The sequence below is a fragment of the Asterias rubens genome, chromosome 5 (genome assembly GCF_902459465.1).
Source record: "Asterias rubens chromosome 5, eAstRub1.3, whole genome shotgun sequence".
In the NCBI taxonomy this organism is placed as follows: Eukaryota; Metazoa; Echinodermata; class Asteroidea; order Forcipulatida; family Asteriidae; genus Asterias; species Asterias rubens.
Genome location: NC_047066.1, coordinates 12,381,042 through 12,400,748, shown reverse-complemented (window position 1 = coordinate 12,400,748; position 19,707 = coordinate 12,381,042). Strand labels below are relative to the sequence as shown.

The window sequence follows — 19,707 nt, the reverse complement described above, 5'->3', positions numbered from 1 at the left end:
TCCACAGGGAAATTCTAAAGACTGGGCTGCTCCACAGGGATGTTTGTGTACAAAGTCTATGGGAATAGGTTAAAGGCACTGGACACTATTGGTAATTACTCAAAAGTAATTATTAGCATAAAACCTTACTTGGTGACGAGTAACGGGGAGATGTTGACAGTATAAAACATTGTGAGAAACAGCTCCCTCTGAAGTGACGCAGTTTTCGAGAAAGAAGTGATTTTCCACAAATTTGATTTTGAGACCTCAGATTTAGAATTTGAGGTCTCGAAATCAAGCATCTGAAAACACACAACTTCTTGTGACAAGGGTGTTCTTTCTTTCATTATTATCTCGCAACTTTGATGAACAATTGAGTTCAATTTTCGAAGGTTTGTTATTTTATGCATATGTTGAGATACACCAAGTGAGAAGACTGGTCTTTGACAATTACCAATAGTGTCCAGTGTCTTTAGATGCAAGTACAAAGGAAAAAACAAATGATTGCTCCACATTGCAACATGTGCAAGGATGCATTTTTGAGAAAGTTTAGCGTGTCAACTGTTGACATTGAAGGGAAAAAACAATGGTGAATAATGCAAGGTGCCTAATCCGGCATTTAATTTTGTTTTAGTTTGTTCTGAAAAAGATAACCACAAAAGATTGGTTTTTAAAATGAACTGAAAGAAGTAATGGGATATTGACATCACATAACCACACAAAGTCCAAATATGAGTCTTGGTATAACAACTTTTAAATTCAAAAATTCATGCAGGCTAATAATATCTTACACATTGAAAAATGTCAACAACAAAAGAAATACAATGTATGTACTGTACACTGTAATACAAAATACTTAATTCCTATCATGACCTGAGAATGGCTAGTTCCATATTTTTAATTTCCTTTTTTTGTGATAAATATATATTTATTTATACATGTATTTAGGATACTGGAAGTAAAACAGTCTCTCGAACAATCCTTGAAAACGTCACTATCAAAATCACTATTATGTTGGATCATACCCATGATTTGCATTCATATCTATAAAAGGCATATGAAATTCATTATAAATTGTTCAGATGGCAATAATCTTACCAACAAAAATAAAAATGGAAGTTTTGGTTATTTACTAAAAATTGTTGCCTCCGTTTAGGACATTATGAAAACACCTCTTGCATACGCCAGCTCTATTATCTTACTTCTTTAGTCCAACTTACATTTGTTTGGCCCATGGACAAAAATCAAATTGACTAGCCTGAAAAGTCTTTTACCTTCACCGTGTAACACCCGGTTCATACTTCCTGCGAAAATAGACGTCACAAAATTCGCAACGAATATTCGCAGCAGTTCAGCTCTGCTCAACTCACCTGCAAATATCGCTGCGAAAGGTAGTTGTGACGTCATACTCGCGTCAATTCGCTTCGCATTCGCAGGAAGTACGGGCCTTTAGTCACAACCCTTACTCATTATAATGTTCAAGTAATAAGCCATCGACCTCTGGACTAACATACCGGCGCTCTACAAACTGAGCTATACAATATTACTTTTTTTTTTTTTTCCCAAGGCAAAATATCATGCCTGCGTAATGTCAGCACCCCGCGATCAGCGTCCTCGGTGAGGTCAAAGAAAGACCTGTGATTGGCTGATAGTTGTGCCTGGCATGTACAGACGTACGCCATTGTTTGACCTCAGCAATGGCGAAACATGCACTCGGGCAAATTTCACAAACAGTAAAGATTGATCTTAGCTGCAGTTCAATCAAATGTTGCCAAGTGTGATGTCACAACACAAACCACTATGGTAATACTGAAAAATTTTCTTAAGATAAATGTTAGTGCTTTGTTGGACTTTACTACGATTGATTTGCAGTTAAGATCAAACTTGGCTCCTTGGGAAATTGACTCCTGGTTACTGAACACTTCTGTCATGCTTTGATTAAAAAACAAAAATAACATGAGATTGAGACCTGTCGGCTGTGCCAGTTACACATTAAACCCACCGATCATCCTCTCACATTTACAATTTTACAGTTTACAAAAATCACCGTAAACACACCTAGGATTTTTGTGACAGACTTCCTTAAATTCATGAAGACTTTTTTGGCCTCCATCCATGCAACATCAAAGTGGGTGAGCATGGAGTATGTCAAATCTACAATGCCTTTACCTTTACCATGTCATCTTTGCAATCATTGCAGCAATAACATCAATTAATGGAAGTTTTGTTTTTGTATAATAATATACATTATAACAATGTCAGATTTAAAGTAAAACTTTAAAATTGCCCCAACAGAAAAGAAAAGAGTGAAGTTGACTAAATTCTTGCTCAAACAGTGCCAAAAACACCTACAGCTTCTTAAAGTGTACTCAACTCAAGCTTTAAATATGTTGAGCCATAGGTGGCCAGCTTTATGGAGCTGCTTATATAGCACAAAAAGCAGCCAAGTAGGCCTACAACAAAAATGTGTTTATCTGAATAAGGTTACCAGCCAAAATACCATTTCACATGTACCAACTGTGACTGGTATTCTGCTAAGTTTTCATTGGCAGCAAATTGTTAAGTGCTAAGAGTATCTCTATGAAATCGGAACCAGGTCAAGGGTCAGATAGAAGCACCTATAATTTGGTCATGCAAAGCATATCTAGCACCTTTTCACTATAAAACATTTGACTACGAGCTCCCTTTTATCTATATATGCAGTATACACATAATGAATGTTTATGAGTGCAATGGTGCGAATATGTTCATGAGTTGAAAGATGGAATGTTCTATTCAACGAGGCGGAGCCGAGTTGAATGGAACATTCCAGCTTTCAACGAATGAACATTTTCGCACCATTGCACGAATGAAAAACATTCATTATTTGTTTTATATAACATCCAAGTAGATCTTTGTCATTTTCATTGAAAGATACAACTTTCAAAACAAACAAAGCGTAGGCCTACAATTTTTAAATGTAGAAGCCGAATGCTAGTAATTTTACTAATATGCCTTGCAGTAACACTGCTGCGTTACCAAAGACACGCGCACGCAGTGATGTTTTTACTCAGCTTTTTCGTTCCATCCGAAAAGTACTATTGCACGCTGGCAGCGTGCAATGGTACTTTTCGGATGGAACGAAAAAGCACGGTGAGTGACTCAACGTGTATTGGTACTTTTATTTGCTATCACGTGACGGACAATCCTCCAATCAAATGGCAAGGATCTGTTAATCTCCACGAGTGACAAATACATGTATAACAGTAAGGAACAGCACTTATATACAGCTTCACACAACTGTCCCGAAGCGCTTTAAAAAATAATAATGAGCGAACAGGGAAGTTTTTAGCAGATATTTGAAAAATGTTCTCGTTATTCAGATAACAAGATAAGTATCCAGCGAAGTCATCATATTTTATGAAATAATTGAACTTGTTCATACCAAGCCCGGTTCATACTTCCCGCCAATGCCAAGCATACCAATGTTGACATCACAGGGCTGTTTTCACAGCGAATGTTTTCCAGGAGTTGAGCATAATGTCATCAACTGATGTGAGTTATTCGTTGCAAATTTGTGACGTCAAATGCGTATCGCATTCGCAAGAAGTAGTAAAGCCATTGGACCCTTTCGGAACAGAACAACAAATAAAAGTTCACAGGTTTACAAACAACTTACAGGGTTTACAGAAGGTAATGGTGAAAGACTTCTCTTGAAATATTATTCCATGAAATGCTTTACTTTTTGAGAAAACATTAAAACAATGTCAATTCTAGATATCGAGAATTACGGATTTATTTTAAACACATGTCATGACACGGAAACAAGGGTGGGTTTTCCCGTTATTTTTTACTGACTCCGATGACTGATTGAGCCTAAATTTTGTTATTTTAAATATAAGTTGTGATACACGAAGTGTGGGCCTTGGACAGTACTGTTTACCGAAAGAGTCCAATGGCTTTAACCGGGCTTTAGCGAAACTAAAAAAGTGTTGAGTAACCAGTTAGTCATCTTTGGAGATAGATTCTCTGGGCAGTTTACATTTTGAGCCCTTTTGTAATACTATACCAAGGTTTGCCCCCGGAATAAATGCTGGCCTTTTCACACTATGATCACTTTATCCCCAGTCTGCCTAGGGCCCAATTTCATGGCTCTGCTTACCGCCGAATTCTGCGCTTACGATCATGATTCCCCGCTTACATGCAAGCGCCGAATTTCTACCCGAGCCTTGTAAGCGTAGAATGCCTAGTAACGTGAAGTACGCACGCGCAGAAGCCAAAATTTCGCCGCTAACCCGTGAAATACGCTTGCCGTAAGCACAGAATTCCCTGCTTCCGTAAGCGCCGATTCTGTGCTTACGGTAAGCAGAGCCATGAAATTGGGCCCAGGTCTGCCCCAGCAGGTGGGCATACCCCGGGGAATAGCCACCCCTGCTCTTGAGTAGGGGTAAAGCAGTAAAAAGCGGGATATTCTTATAAGTGCAACCGGAACCCCGTGGGATAGGGACACAGTTTTAGAGTGCACTGGGTGTGTAAAGATCTTTAGTTTCATGAGCGGCCGACTTTGCAAAACAACTTATCCTGTTGGATATGTGGTGGCACTTGTGGAGCTCTGCGGTCAAATCTTCGGTCAACAAAGTGGTAACCTTTTAACATCATGAAACACATTAAAAAAATACTTTTAAAAACTACGTGTGATATAACATAACTTTACATTCTAAAGTTTTTTAAAATCTGAATACTGTGATTAAACTGTGAGGGTCAAGAATTTTTTTTTTATTTGAATGCTGAGCAGCCTATTTGACTGCCCGGTGCTCGAAGGACTTCAAATACTTTCAGGAAAGCTTACAAACAGTATATGTATAAGGTGCTTTGGTACATTGTATTGAACATTGATTACAAGCGCTGGTAAAGGGCCAGTTACACTGCAGCGATACCGAAAACCATCATGCCGCAAAGAGAATGCATAAATTCTATTGGTTGAATTGCTCCACGCAGAATACGCGCAATATATTCATCCAATCGAGGGGGTGCATGTGATTCGATATCGTTTTCATTTTTGCTGCAGTCAGTGTGATGACTGGCGTTTTAAGCAAATTAAACTGCTTGTTGAGAACATTCAGCCAAAGAGGACAAAAATGGAGTAGAAATATGTAATTATATCAACCGATATATCTTTTCTATACATGTACATAATCTAGACAACTACTGAAAGACTACATAGAGAGGCACAGGAGTTTCACATCAAGATTAACAATAATAGTAAGGAATTAAATATAACTATTAATTGTAACTTCTTTAATCTCACTTGTTTCTTTTTTCTCAATCAAATTTAAGAACCAACTTTGTGAAGTTCAGAGACTTGGTAGGTTTACTCAAATTTCTGTTAACAAGATAAAGGTAGGGTTATAGATTGGTTTTCGTCAGTGCTAAGCCCGGTTCATACCTCCTGCGAATGCAAATGCGATACGAATGTTGACGTCACAAATTCGCAATTAACAATTCCCAGGGGCTGAGTGATGCTCAACTCTCCTGCGAATATTGCAGCGAAAACAGAATTGTGACGTCAAATTCATGTCAACTTTGCATCGCATTCGCAATACGTATGAACCGGGCTTTATGCTGATTTATTGTCAAAATTAAAAAGATAGATACCACAAAAGTAATAGTTTCAGCAAAACACAGTTTCTACTTGCTGAGAAAACAAAGTATTTATCAATCTACATGACCCTACCTTTCAGTTGGATGTTTGTCCAAGTGTTTTTGGCAAGAATTTAGTAGTGTTGCATTTAATTTGATGTATGCAATTGTTTTGATTCAAAAAGGTTAGTAGAATTTTATTGTCAACTTAATTCATTTATATGTTAATAAAAATTCATGGTCACATGATGGTTGTGTTTTAAAATGTAAAAATGCTGTTGAAAAATATTTGTGCGTTTCAAAGAGTTGGTAAAATTTCTATAATTGCATCAAGTATATGAAATGATTATTAGAAAAGTGAAAAGTCATATTGATCAGTATGGGCAAAGCTCATGATTTGTAGATTTTCCAGCAAAGTGTATTAAAAATTAATGGTATCCAAACTACCAAGTCCAAGTTATGTGAGGCTGCTTACTGCAAAATTATGTGCTTAAAATGGTCACCATTCAGGGCAAGGCCTAACATTAGGCCTTTTGGGAATAACAAAGAAAATTTGTTAAGGGCCGTTTCCCCCTTTAGGCCTTGAAAGTATATCAGATGTTAATTGCCAGGCCATTAACTATTTTTTTTAAAAGTTTGTAAAAAGGTTCTTTTGGTAAGCTTTAGTAAAGTAATGAGAGTATCATTTTATACAATTTTCTTTTATGATACTTTGAGTTGATTTTTTCAACGTTTTTTGACACATTCTTTAAATCACACTCACATTTTCATTAAAACCAGATTAGTACCAGATATCAATATCAGAATTTAAGAAGATAAGGTATCCAGCTTGTCATCATCATGTCGAGCGCCATCTAGAAGCTCGAGCCTGCCCAGTGATTTTTCTCAAGATGGTCCGGTCCAGCATGCAGGAGCGAAATTCCTCAGCGCTGGTCAAGCCGGTGTCTCGTTTTAGTGTGTCTACAAAGGAGAGACATCTTCTCCCACTAGAAGCCTTGTCTTGGGTGGGCTCCCAGAGGATGGTTGGGCAAGCGGCAAGCTCCGAGTGGCGGACACAGTGTCCAGCAAGCTTGAGGCGGCGTTCATGGATTTTAAGGGGATGCGACTTTTTGTACCAGATATTTGATTTTTGATCCAGCTTGTAAGCCGGCTTACTTTACCTCTACACGAGGGGTGCATGGTTGGCTTGTGCGTAAAGCGCTCGCCTCTCACCAAGGTGACACCGATTCGATTCCCGGCCAGGGCCATAATATGTGAGTTGACTTGTGCGTTGGTTCTCTGCTGTGCCACGAGGGTTTTCCAGACCATCCGGTTTTCCTCCCTCTGGAAAAATCAAACACTTTTGATCTTGGCTGTGCTCCGTGGTCATAATGGGTTGATGTGGCTGGCAGCCAAAGGCGCCCTTGCATGCCTGCTTCGCGAACACGTTTTAGCCGCGTCCTTCGCAATTCAGCTCTTAGCTGCAAGTAAGGATGATCAGCCCTCCAAATTATTGTTATCATTATTATTACATGCATCTCATACTGCTCCAGTTAAAAACATCCGATACAGTTAGTACAATTTGAAAGAGAGAGAGAGAGCTGTCTGACCATACAAATCAGAGTGACTTTCTGGTGGAACAGTTACTTTGCATCACATATGACTTCATATTGCACACCAGCACAATGCCTTTTATCCAACAAACCCCTTCATCGTAGAGCAAGTTTGAGTGGGCACATTTAGTTGACCCGTGGTTAACTACTGACCAGCAACGTACATACGCAGTGACGCTCTCACTCGCACGACTCACTTTGAAGTCTAGTCAACCTTCCGCATTTTCGCTATAGTGTCACTGGTTCCCCTCTGTTCGAGTAGAAACATTTAGTCGACCTGTGGTTGACTATTGACTAGCATCGTACATGCGCAGTGACGCGCTCACTCTTATTAAAGTCTAGTCAATCTTCCGCATTATCCCTATAGTCACTGGTTCCCCTCTGTGCTTTACACATGTTAGAATGGAACATGTTGTTGGGACCAGTGAAGACCAATGGTCGACCAGCCTGGGTTCAAGTGCAAATGCTCAACCTTTAGTTAACCATTGTGCACACTCGAACTTGCTCTCAGAACGGCCATGCATGAGTGTCAAATTCGACAGGTCCTCCTGGGACAGTGATACTTGATTACCATGCCATGAGTCTGGGTGCTACTAGTCTGCTTTGCCAGCATGTATTGAATACATTAGTTGGTAGGCGTTGCTGAAGGTTGACCACAGTTGATCTGGTTGGATGCTTTGATTACTCTTTTGGTTCTGAAGGTAGCGCTTGGTGATCTCTTTGTTGAAGTTTGTCACATCTGGGTCGACCAGGTATTCATCGAGCTGGCATGAAAGAGAAACGAAATGAACATTTGTCATTAACTATTTAATTAATTCATCAATCTGTTAAAGGTTTCTTAAAAAAATCACATGGCAACCAAAGGATGGATTGAGTGTTACAATGTACATGGGAACATTCCACATACAACGTAAAAACTTTGCAACTGAAAAATAGTTTCATTCAATTCAATTCAATTCAGGTAAAGGAAATTTAATATTTTAGATACCACTTATTTACAATTAGTATTTATAGGCCTAATCAGGAAATAGAAAGATAGCTATAGTACTGGATGGAGAAAGTATAAATGCGGAAAAGGCTAGAAAATAAAACATTAAGGCAAGCAACAATTGCATCAAATAATGTATTAAAACAAAACAGTTCATGAATCTCAACAATGTGAATACAAAGTTGTGGGTTAGTAGCACAGTACATACATCTTGATCAATTTGTTGTCATTCCAACATGTCCAATCAAGAAAAAACAATAGACAACTTTATAAGCCATGTACATGTGAGCATGATAAGGAGAATGCATGATTATAAATACAATACGTATAGTATAGGATTACATTACGGACATTCCACATATACAATTTGAAATACAGTATGCTCTTTGCAAAAGACCATATCAATTCAACTCGTTTCATTTCAACTCGGTTCAATTCAACATTTATGCTACAGTGTACATGTGTACCACTCTTCCCAAAATAACATACACATAATAATGCCAAATAATGAGCACAGAGGATGGAGGAAAAGGGTTAGACGAAATAAAACAGAGCATGACTAAGGCTGTCCCATTGACAAAAGACAATCAAAAAAGAATCCCCACCATAACTTTCTGGAGATAGTACCCACTTGGTACTATCCACAGTGTAAAGTCAGCAATCTTGATATAATAATAATAAATAAACTACAGCATTTATAAGGCGCACTTTACTGAAAAGGAGAAACATTCAAAGGCGCCGGTCAAGTTTTGTCAAGATGTTGGAAAGCAAGCAAGAATAAGTGTGTTTTGAGTTTCTGCTGGAAGAGAGTGATGTTGTGTATTTGTCTGAGGTAATCTGGAAGTGAGTTCCAGAGTCTTGGTGCTACGTTGGAGTAAGCCCTGTCCCCATAACTGACCAGTCGAGCTCGAGGAACATGGAGCGTATTTCTGATAGATCTTAGACCTGGTCTAGTTGTACGGGGTGTCAAGAGATCGTGTATGTAGGGTGGAGCTGAACCATGTAGTGCCTTGAATGTGAGTATGATGATTTTGAATTGAATACGCTGATTGACTGGTAGCCAGTGTAGTTTATAGAGTAATGATATAGGGGCAATGTATGATAGGCCTACATAAATCATCTTCCGCGAAACAACTACACTCTTTGTACATGTAAAGTTAAATTCATCTGATGAAACGGAGTTACAAAATCGTAGTGTGTTTGATGCAACTCTGACAATGTCACTAGACTTATTCATTATTGTTGTTAAAGACCCTGGACACTATTGATATTGTCAAAGACCAGTCTTCTCACTTGGTGTATCTCGACATATGCATAAAATAACAAACCTGTGAAAATTTGAGCTCAATTGGTCGTTGAAGTTGCGAGATATTAATGAAAGAAAAAACACCCTTGCCGCACCATGGTCACACAAAGTTGTGTGCTTCCTGATGCTTTGTTTTCGAGACCTCAAATTTCAATCTGAGGTCTTGGAATCAAATTCGTGGAAAATTACTTCTTTCTTTATATGTAACTTCAGAGGGAACCGTTTCTCACAATGTTTTATACTATCAACTTCTCCCCATTACTTGTCACCAAGTAAGGTTCTATGCGATTAATTACTTTGAGTAATTACCAATAGTGTCCACTGCCTTTAAATATAACTTTTACAGAGTTCTCACTGACCGTAAAAAAAAAGCATTCAGAGAGTTCATATTATTTAACCTTTTTTTTTGGGGGGGGGGAGAATTTTTTACTCACATTCATCCATCTACACTCTGCAATTTCATGAGGGCATGTTTTAATCTCATTGGTCAGCGCTCTCATGTGACACACAAAGTAGATATCCGATTGGTTGAATTTGTACTTGTGCTGATGCCTGAAGCAGACGATGGACACAAACTCTGCATCGATACCGGTTTCTTCCTTCACCTCTCGTTTGGCTGTTGCGGCCAGTTCTTCATCTGAGCAAAGGGAAAGTTCAAACAGAGAGCCACTGTCTTTAAGGGTAGGTTCACAGATTAGTTTTGTTTGTTTGTTTGTTTGTTTGTTTGTTTGTTCGTTCGTTTGTCGTTCGTTTGTTCGTTCGTTCGTTCGTCCGTCCGTTCCATCCACATCTAGCAAAGTGAAAGAGGGTACCAACTGCACCTCTGGCAGCAGCACACAGAAATCAGAGAAAAGATTCATGCATGAATCGTTTCTCAAACTCAAATGTTTTGGGATGAAATATTATTATTATATTAATGGTTTATTTAATCTGATTAAAAACAAGCAAAAGTTTACCAAAGTTTTTACAGAGTTTAGAAAAATGGAATTAACAATAAACAGGCAAAATCTTTAGACAATGTGACCTATGCTTACATTCAAACCGCCCTGTGTTGACAAAACACTGTATACACGTACGTCATATTTCGCCGGGCAAAAAGACGCGTAGTCATGGTAAGATTGCGTACACTGCGTACACTAGCTGGCTGCCAAAACACAAAGGTTTTGCTAGGCGGTATGTGCGCGAATCATGTTATGGTTTTCTAGTGATGTCAGAGGTCACAACGTCTATACACAAACACACAATTTGTTTTTAAGAAAATAAAAATTAGGCAAAAAACGGGTAAAACCATGCAATCCAAAAACAAAGAAAATGGCCCATCAACAAGCAGGCAAAAGGCATACATCTGTATACACCATGTACACCCCTCACAAACTTTACCCAGCAACCCAATAATTTTTTTCATGATTCTGGCTAATAAGGGTAGCCTGGATTTTCTGTAGCGCTCAGTATTGTATTTTGGTATGTGAAAGCCAGAAGTCGATTATTATATTCTGAAATATATTCAATATATAATTATTTTTCTGATAATAATTACTCAAAACCCCTACCTAGATCTGCATGTCCTCCTGGTAATTTCCATATTGCCCTCCTTCCATACGTGTACTTCTCCTTAATCACCAGAAGCTCGTTCTTGTCATTCGTGACAAAACCTCCAACTCCTAATAAACAACAGTAAGTAGTCATAATTAATCATTCATAAATACCTCAGACAGTTTCGCTATTCCTATTGGTGGAGAGCGCGTCACGTGGGTGTGTATAAAACTTTGTTTATGACCAGTAAAAAGGGTTAAAAACATGGGCGTGACACGCGAGCGTGTTGAAAGAAATCATTGAACAATAATATTTTTGCATTTAATTCACTTTTTGACTAAAAGTGTTGGTGTTTTTTGACCGAAAAGGTATTTATGAATGGGAATCAAAGTGTGTTGAATCGGTTTTCGACTAGTGGTTTTAACCCGCCGAGGCCTGGTTCTTGATAATTTACCTTGACTTTGTCTCGGTAAAATTATCAAGAACCAGGCCTCGTTGGGTCTAAACCACAAGTTGAAAACCTCTTCACCACACATTGATTCCCTTAATCATCGGGGCTACAGGCCTGAGGCCAGTGATCTCACCTTGGTGCCAATAGACTAGATGTCTTGACAAGTCTGGCAATCTTGGCTTTTGAATAATAACACTTAACTCTATTTTTTCAATTTCGTTGAGTATTGAAGTATTGCCCACAAGAAAAGGAGATATTCTCTTAGTGCTTGTTTTAAAAATAGCTCAAATGTGAAACTGTGTAAATAGTGTTCTTCTTATTTTGATTCCGATCTTACATGTACAGGTCCTCCAGTCTTGTGGCCAGTAAAGGGTTTGAGCTACAAAAGTGCTCAATTCTTGTGGCTTCTCCAAAAAAGTGGGGGGGGGAATGTGGCAGATGGATTTTAAACGGCGATTTCTTAAACGTGTCAGGTGCCACAGACGTGGGTAGTACAACCAAGGTTTTCTCTTAAAGTGTCGGAGAACACTGGAGATGGAATTTCATTTTTGAACATGTTGAAAGGGTATGGTCAGTTTCATTATTTTTGAAAAGGGCACTTCAATTGGACAATCTGTAAGTCAATGGGAAACCTTCGAGTTTTAAGGGCACATGAGCTATGCGTGGCCTGCGTGTAAATCATGACCTGGGACATCACCAAAAAAAAAAAAAAAAAAAGTCCCCAGTGAGCCATGTTGACGTAATGTGTGTGTACCTACCTATGTAATTGCTGGCATAGCCTGGAAGCTGATTGGGTTCATTACTGGGCAACCATGCTGTCATCATCACATACAACGGTTGTGCATGGTGGAAAACAAACTTGTTCTGAGAAGAGAACAAACAAAGTCATAAAGGACAGATTTTGGTTATTTCGCTTTAAGGGATGCTGCAGTGAATTCAAATGAAACAGTTAATTTTGCTGTCATTTATTTCTGATATATGTATTGAACATCAATAAAAATGTGTTTTGTTTATTCCAGACATATCTGACTTGCGTAATTAGCGAATAAGTCATGCCCCCCCCTTTTGTGGATTGTTACCGCCCCCCCTACCATATAGTCGGCAAAAAGAGTTTGGTCCCTAACTACACGCGCCTAGGTACCAGGCCACACAGTGCACACGTCTCTATATGCACACAGCCAGGGGGCCCGGCGGCTCAGTTTACCGACATGACGTCACTTTTAGGCAAATGAAGGCGGGTGGGTTCCCCTAATCTCTTGAAAACCATTTTTAAAATACTTGCGCATTTAATAAAAAAAATATTTCAGGTTTAAAAAGTCATGTTCAATCGTTTAAATGAAAGAGAAAAAAAACTGCAGCCACCCTTTAATTAGGTGTGATACCTGGCTATAAGGCAGTTACAACTTCTGACTCCTGTCCTAAAAACTAAAAACAAATTGTATCAATTGACAAAATAGGGTGACCGCAAACATTGGGGTTAGATTGCTCATTTGGTAGAGTAGAGAATCCGACTGCATGTTAATTCTAAAGTCGCAGACTCAAGTAAAATTCTAGAATTTTTTTTTAAGTAGTTCAACCCAAATTTATGTCAGAATTTACCTTGTCAGTTTCCCTTGTGGTTTGTTTTAAAATGTACCTTCATGAGAGACAAAATAATGTCATGGAGCAGTGTCCAGGTGCTAACATCTTAAATTCTTTCTTACAGTTGCCTCGGTTAAAACATAAACAGGATATTTGGAAACAGACTGCACTGTTTGCTTTAAATGGTTTTTGAAAACAATTTAACTGGTTCAACCTGCCGACCCTACGGTCTCCAAGTTTTCCAAACTTTGTACACATCTCACCCTACACTGTACATGTACTGTCACTCACCTTGACTGCTTCTGGAATAAGCTCTGAATGCTGGATGGCAATCTTCAGCCACACACCTCGTTTGCTCAGTGACTTCCAATGCTCCAGGGAATCTAAAAGTTTTTTAAAACATTATAACAATGTTATTTCTAACCCATGGATTGGGGATAGCTCCAAGGGTAAGTCACTCCCGCAAGATAAGCAGTCCAAGTATTGTATAAAGAAATTATAAGTATACAAAAAAAGTACGCTCGAACATAGACAGAATTTTGTCACAACATTGGTTGTCCAATAATTTGCATTATATAATGTCACAGATTAATATTTGGTTTGCATAGTAGAAACAATCATGAATAGCTTTGGAATGCACCGGAAAAGACTTTTGGTTCACACTCCCATGTACAAGTGTAGGCCCTACGTCTTTCATTTCTCAGTGTTGTTTCCTTAGTACCCATGGTAATATCTCAGTGTTGCTGATGCCGACAATCTTCAAATAAATATTGGTTTACTTTGTTACACATGTAACACTTTTTCAACTGACCTTGTAACTTATTATTATGTCACAGATTAAAATATTTGGTTTGCATAGTAGAAACAGCTTTGGAATACACCAGAAGAGACTAGTTGTGACAAATTTGTTACTTTTGTTTCACACTTTCATGTTTCTCATGTCTCTCTTGCAAAGTTATCTTTTTGGCCCATTAGTGTTGAAATGTCTGTTTACTTATTTATAAAAAATAGTTAATGGCCTGACGTTTCGACCCTAGCAGAGTCTTTCTCGAAGGCTAAATGACAACACAACAAACATGAACAGGTAACTAAGTGAAACATAAGCAGTGAAGTGGAAATACATGAATGGGGTTAGAAAGCATACATAAAAAAGCAGTCTGTTTGTGCTGTGTTTTTTTCACTGATTATGCTTTGTTTCGAAAATCATTGTTCTTTGTTGGTAAATGACCATACATTGCAGACCATTGGTAATATTATTATTAATTTATTTATAAATTCATTCAAAAAACTATCCAATGTGTAATTGACCCAGCTTGATTAGTAGACTTTCCCAACTACAATACATGTAGGCCTACTAATCACCTACATTGTACACCATGTACTATTGATAGCACAATAACCAGGAGTCTGCTACAATGTATATCAGCATGCAAACCTGACCTTTGTCCATTGTATGTAAAGTGCTGTGGGAGGTTTTTCACATGCTTCAGTTTGTACATTTCCTTCTTGTGGCTATCCTATTGTCTGTTTGTGCTGTGTTTTTTTCACTGATTATGCTTTGTATCGAAAATCATTGTTCTTTGTTGGTAAATGACCATACATTGCAGACCATTGGTAATATTATTATCATCAAAAATGTTGACCTGAAAAAACCACTTTAAAAAAAAACAGAGTGAGTTTTTCATATGGGCAGGGATTATACAATGTCACAATATAATATTTAATGCAGTAAATTTTGTTCAATATTTGTTTCACAAATTTATTTATGATATAAAACATTGTGTAAAACTGTGTCACACTCCATGTTATAGCATTATAACAAAATAACACACTTTTATTGAAAAAAATTAGTTCTTTTCAGCTTTACGATTTTTTTTCTTCATAAAATTATTTGCCCCATAGAGGCCCCAGCCCCGCAAAGAAAGAAACAAATTAATAAATGAATTATCTGACCACTCATATTAACAATGAGGCTGAATGAGGCTGAGGCCACAGTACATAATACACCTGGGCCCAAATTCATGGCTCTGCTTACCGCCGAATTCTGTGCTTACGATCACGATTCCCCGCTTACGTGCAAGCGCAGAATTTCTGTGCTAGCCTTGTAAGCGTAGAATGCCTAGTAATGTGGAGTACGCAAGCGCAGAAGCCAAAATTTGCCACTAACCCCTGAAATACGCTTGCCGTAAGCACATAGTTCCCTGCTTCCGTAAGTGCCGATTCTGTGCTTAGGGTAAGCAGAGCCATGAAACTGGGCCCAGATGGTGGACTGTACTTTTACGGAAGAATAAGAAGACTATAAACAGTTTGAAACTTGTTCTTTGTTAATAGCAATTCATCACACCCCAAGGGGGCGTATAATCAAAGCAGTCATTATTGATTTTAACTGTAAGCAGACTTTGTTTTGAGTTTATGAGACCCATTTAGAAATTCCAAGGGTTACCAAGGTGCTCCTCCTAATGGTCCTAGGTGCGCGCAACCAACCTCTGCCAGAAACACTGGGGCAATTAAATACCTCCTATTTTAAAGACAATGGACACTATTGGTAATTGTCAACTAGTCTTCTCACTTGATGTATCTCAACATATGCATAAAATAACAAACCAGTCAAAATTTGAGCTCAATTAATCGACGAAGTTGCGAGGGCATTTCAGGGGGAGCCGTTTCTCACAATGTTTTATACCATCAACCTCTCCCCATTGATCGTCACCAAGTAAGGTTTTATGCTTATAATTGCTTATACTATGCTATATAATATGCGAAACACTTTTTGAGTAATTACCAATAGTGTCCACTGCCTTTAACAAATGTAACTGGTTGTTTTAAATGCATGCGTTACGCAACATGAAAGAGTTAGAATTAACCAGTCAGGTGTGACCAGGGGCGCGCAACCAGGACGATGTAAGCCCTGCCCATGCCAATCGTATTCCTGAAACCATTCTGTGTGATGTGTCACTCCCTTGAGTTCATTCAACGACCAGGCATCAGCAATACAACTCATCTGACACCTCAGGCTAAACCCCAGCATTATACAACACAATGTACACAACACATGAGACCTACAGAACCCTACAGCTTTTTGTCCCATCAGAAGGACATAACAATAATGATTAAAGTCACCTGGAAGTGGTATTTTGTGAAAATAAAGCTTTTGTCACTAATATCAATGTTTTGATGAGTGGAATGTGAATAAACAGTTAACTAAGGTTCTAAAAAATTGGTTCTTATCTTATTTTCAAATTTAAGAGTAGGCCCTGACCAGAGAGGGCGCTGTTTGTGACGTCAATCGAGGCACGAAATTTGAAGAGAAAATGCTGCACAGCGCTGAAAAAGACGTCGGACCGTACCACTAGGCACTATTGCTCTTGTGAGTCTGACCAGCCATGCAGACTGACCCCATCTTTAGTTGTTTTGCTGCATCCAGCAGCAATACGTACAAACTCACGACTTGGACTTGCATGTACCTTGCACGTTTGTTTACTCTACGCATCAAAGGCAAAGTCTGCCTCGATTGACGTCACAAAAGGGGTAGGCGGAGTCAACCCCCCAAACAACTTTATATCTATTGTTTAAACATATAAATCGTTACAAACAATTACTTTAAAAAAATTGTTTTATTGTTACTAAACAATGTTTGAGAGAAAAAAATTATATTTCCAGGCGACTGTAAGTGTCTTGCTTAAAAGGCACTGGACACTATCAGTAAGCACTCCAAATAATTGTTAGCATACAAAAACGTGGTAACGCACAATGGAGAGCTGTTGATAATGATTTAGTATAAAACATTGTGAGAAACAGCTCTCTCTGAAGTAAAGTAATTTTATCACTAAAATATTTGAATTTGGTTTCAAGTCCTCAGAATTGGATTTTGAGGTCTCGAAATCAAGTATCTGAAAGCACACAACTTGTGTGACACGGGCCTTTTTTCTTCCAGTATTCTCGACCAATTGAGCTCAAGTTTTCACAGTTTTCATTTTTTTATGCATTTGTTGAGATACACCAAGTGAGAAGACTGTTCTCGAGTTAACAGTCTGTTGATCAGAAACACCAGAGCTTGAGTCCAATGCACCTGACCGCTCGACCACAACAAGCCACTTTACAAACAAAATTAAGTGAACTGTACCTTGAAGCCTCTGGCCAAACTCTGATGCTGAGCTCCACTGCTCGTCTGCAGTGGAAAGTGTAATTCCATCAAAAAGATCTTCTTTGCCACAGAGTAGATGGTTTGCGTTCTCAATCAGGCCACCATTCTCAACTGGTAATTCAATTAGGAAATGTCAAGAGCTTTAGTAAAAAGAAAACTGCAATTATTTGGACTCTAAAATAAGCAGGTTACTTTGACCCCTGAAATTTTGTAGAGCTTCTGATCAATAACTAAGTTTAAAAGAAACAAAGTAGGCCTAAATGATCAGAAACAAAATAACCTACATGTACCTCATCATCTGAACAATAATAAGTTGCAATCAATAAATTTGAAATGGAAAATTGACTAGAGCAGAATTTGAAGCATATGTGCCGGTGTCGTCATGCTAAAAAGTGTCCGCCAATAATTACACATGAAGTCATAGTGTCTGTGAGCATACGCAGTGGGTGACAGACACTATTTGGCACGGAGTATGTGGCAAATAGTGTCCTCAGATTAAGTGCCCAGCACCACCATGCTGCAATCTAATGTATGCATGCCCGCACAGACAGTATTTGGCAGAGAATGGTCAGTATTTGGTCCAAACTGTTGACTCAGATCCCAAACTTTTTGGGAGTAAAGTTGACAGTTTGGGCAGGCTTGAACAGACAGTTTAGTAGGCTAGTTGGCGGACAGTGTATGACAATGTTCGGGAATGGACATTATTTGGCGAGGTGAAGATCTTTTTTTTCATCTGAATTTCTAATTGCCTTTTCAAATTTTGTTTGGACCTTTTATTTGTTCTGTTGTAATCACATACAACAAAAAAGCGTTCAAACAAAATTATATTAAGGCAAACTCAGGGGGGGGGGGGAATTTATCTTATCTGTTGTTATTCAGTCTTGCCAGGTCAGAAGCAATTTTTGGCTCGCAATGCTAATGCACACTAACCATATATGGACACTATTTAGCAAACAATATGACCTCATCATTCATAGACACAGGACCAATCAGATCCCAATATTATATGCCAATAGGCGGACACTACTTCTAGTCTAGAAACTAAGGCTCCCCCGTGAGCCTACACCAGTTTCTAGAGGTAAGCGGACACTATTTAGCTGTGGACACTTTTTAACATGACACCAGCACTCCCAACCAATTGAATTGAGCTACTTAAGAGGAGGTTCATTCCGCTATATCATGGAGACGGGCGGAACGAACCTTTGTTTGAAAATGGAAGATAGACAGATAGAACCTCATACCCATTGCTAGGAGTACAATTGTGCTAGCCCTATACTTGAATGTCTCCCTATTTTGTCGTCATTGCGTACTTTGTTCGGGGTGCTATTCGGTCCATATTATATGGACAATGACGTCACCACTTTTTCACTCATTTTTACAAAAAAGGGATACATCTCATTGAGATAAATAAGATAGGGTGGCCTACTTTTGTTGCATATCGAATGAAAAAGTGGTGGCGCCATTGGAAACGTTTCCTGCGATTCAGAAGCCATACAGCCCACAATCTGACACTGACAGTGACAATTTAATGTTTGACAAGCACAATCAACAACATGCAAAAAAACCACGAAAAGAACAAGTTGCACCACTAAATAGATTCGGCATGTTTGGCATACTCACCAATATTTGAATTCATTTTGGCATAATATAATAACAGTAGAAAGTGATGTCATGAAATGTTGCAATTTTTGACAATCGTGTGAAAGTAGGCTCCAGGAGAAAGCGTCGTTTCTTTATCCCAATCCAAACCACTGAAGTCTATGCAATGGATCGAGTGGACGGACGGGCAGCAGTAGTCAGTCTCAGCTCAGTGAAGAAGTGTCCTTGGCTGGCTGGCCATTCAACTGGGGGTCCAGCGGCTAAATTTACTTGCTCTACGCCTTTTTAAAGCTCAAAAGAACCCAGTTGAAGTAAAAATAATGAGTGGTAGAATTCCAAGTTTCAGATATGTTATAAAGAATATGAACTAACAAAGGTTCAAAAACGGTGAATCACTTTTGTTCACCACAAACGTCAACACCAGCTTCTGCGCGCAGACGAAACTAACAGGACATTGACAAATAGAAGAAAATGTGCCAGTCAGTTGAGGGCGCTCGTTATTTTCTCTCTTTTTTGGGGGGGGGGGGGGGGGGGGGGCGGTAGGAGAGCTGGTAGTAGAGCGGCCCCTACAAAACGTTACATCTGCTCCCCAGGTAGCAGAAAGTTGAAGCCCTTAATGAAAACGCAAAGTTTACTCTCGAGCAAAATGATACGTAGTTTTCGCTCATTCACCAAAGTGTCTTAGTATGTGTCTCAATGCAAATGCATGTCTTTATAGGGACCATTGCTCACAAGCTGCTTGGATCCCGGTATCGTCATCTTGGTATTTCCTGAACTTTTGTAGGGCCTATGCTGTATTTTATTTGTTGATACTGTGGAAATAAAATGAACCTTGAATCTTGAACCTTGATCGGCCCGCAATACTCGTTGAAGCACTCCAACTCCCGGGTCAGTTGACTAGGATTCCAGCTCAGG

General features: G+C 38.8%; 1 protein-coding gene across 1 annotated transcript; it reads right to left on the bottom strand.

Annotated features, from left to right (window-relative positions):
- Positions 1–7,643: 7,643 nt before the first annotated feature.
- On the bottom strand, positions 7,644–19,210 carry LOC117290842 (nudix hydrolase 8-like). The gene is made up of 7 exons (XM_033772400.1): positions 18,814–19,210; positions 17,173–17,304; positions 13,341–13,432; positions 12,227–12,332; positions 11,035–11,145; positions 9,919–10,121; positions 7,644–7,954 (listed from the first exon to the last, which is right to left on the bottom strand). The coding sequence occupies exons 1-7, from the start codon at positions 18,827–18,829 to the stop codon at positions 7,784–7,786; spliced, it is 831 nt and encodes a 276-aa protein (XP_033628291.1). The 5' UTR covers positions 18,830–19,210; the 3' UTR covers positions 7,644–7,783.
- Between the last annotated feature and the right edge of the window lie 497 nt (positions 19,211–19,707).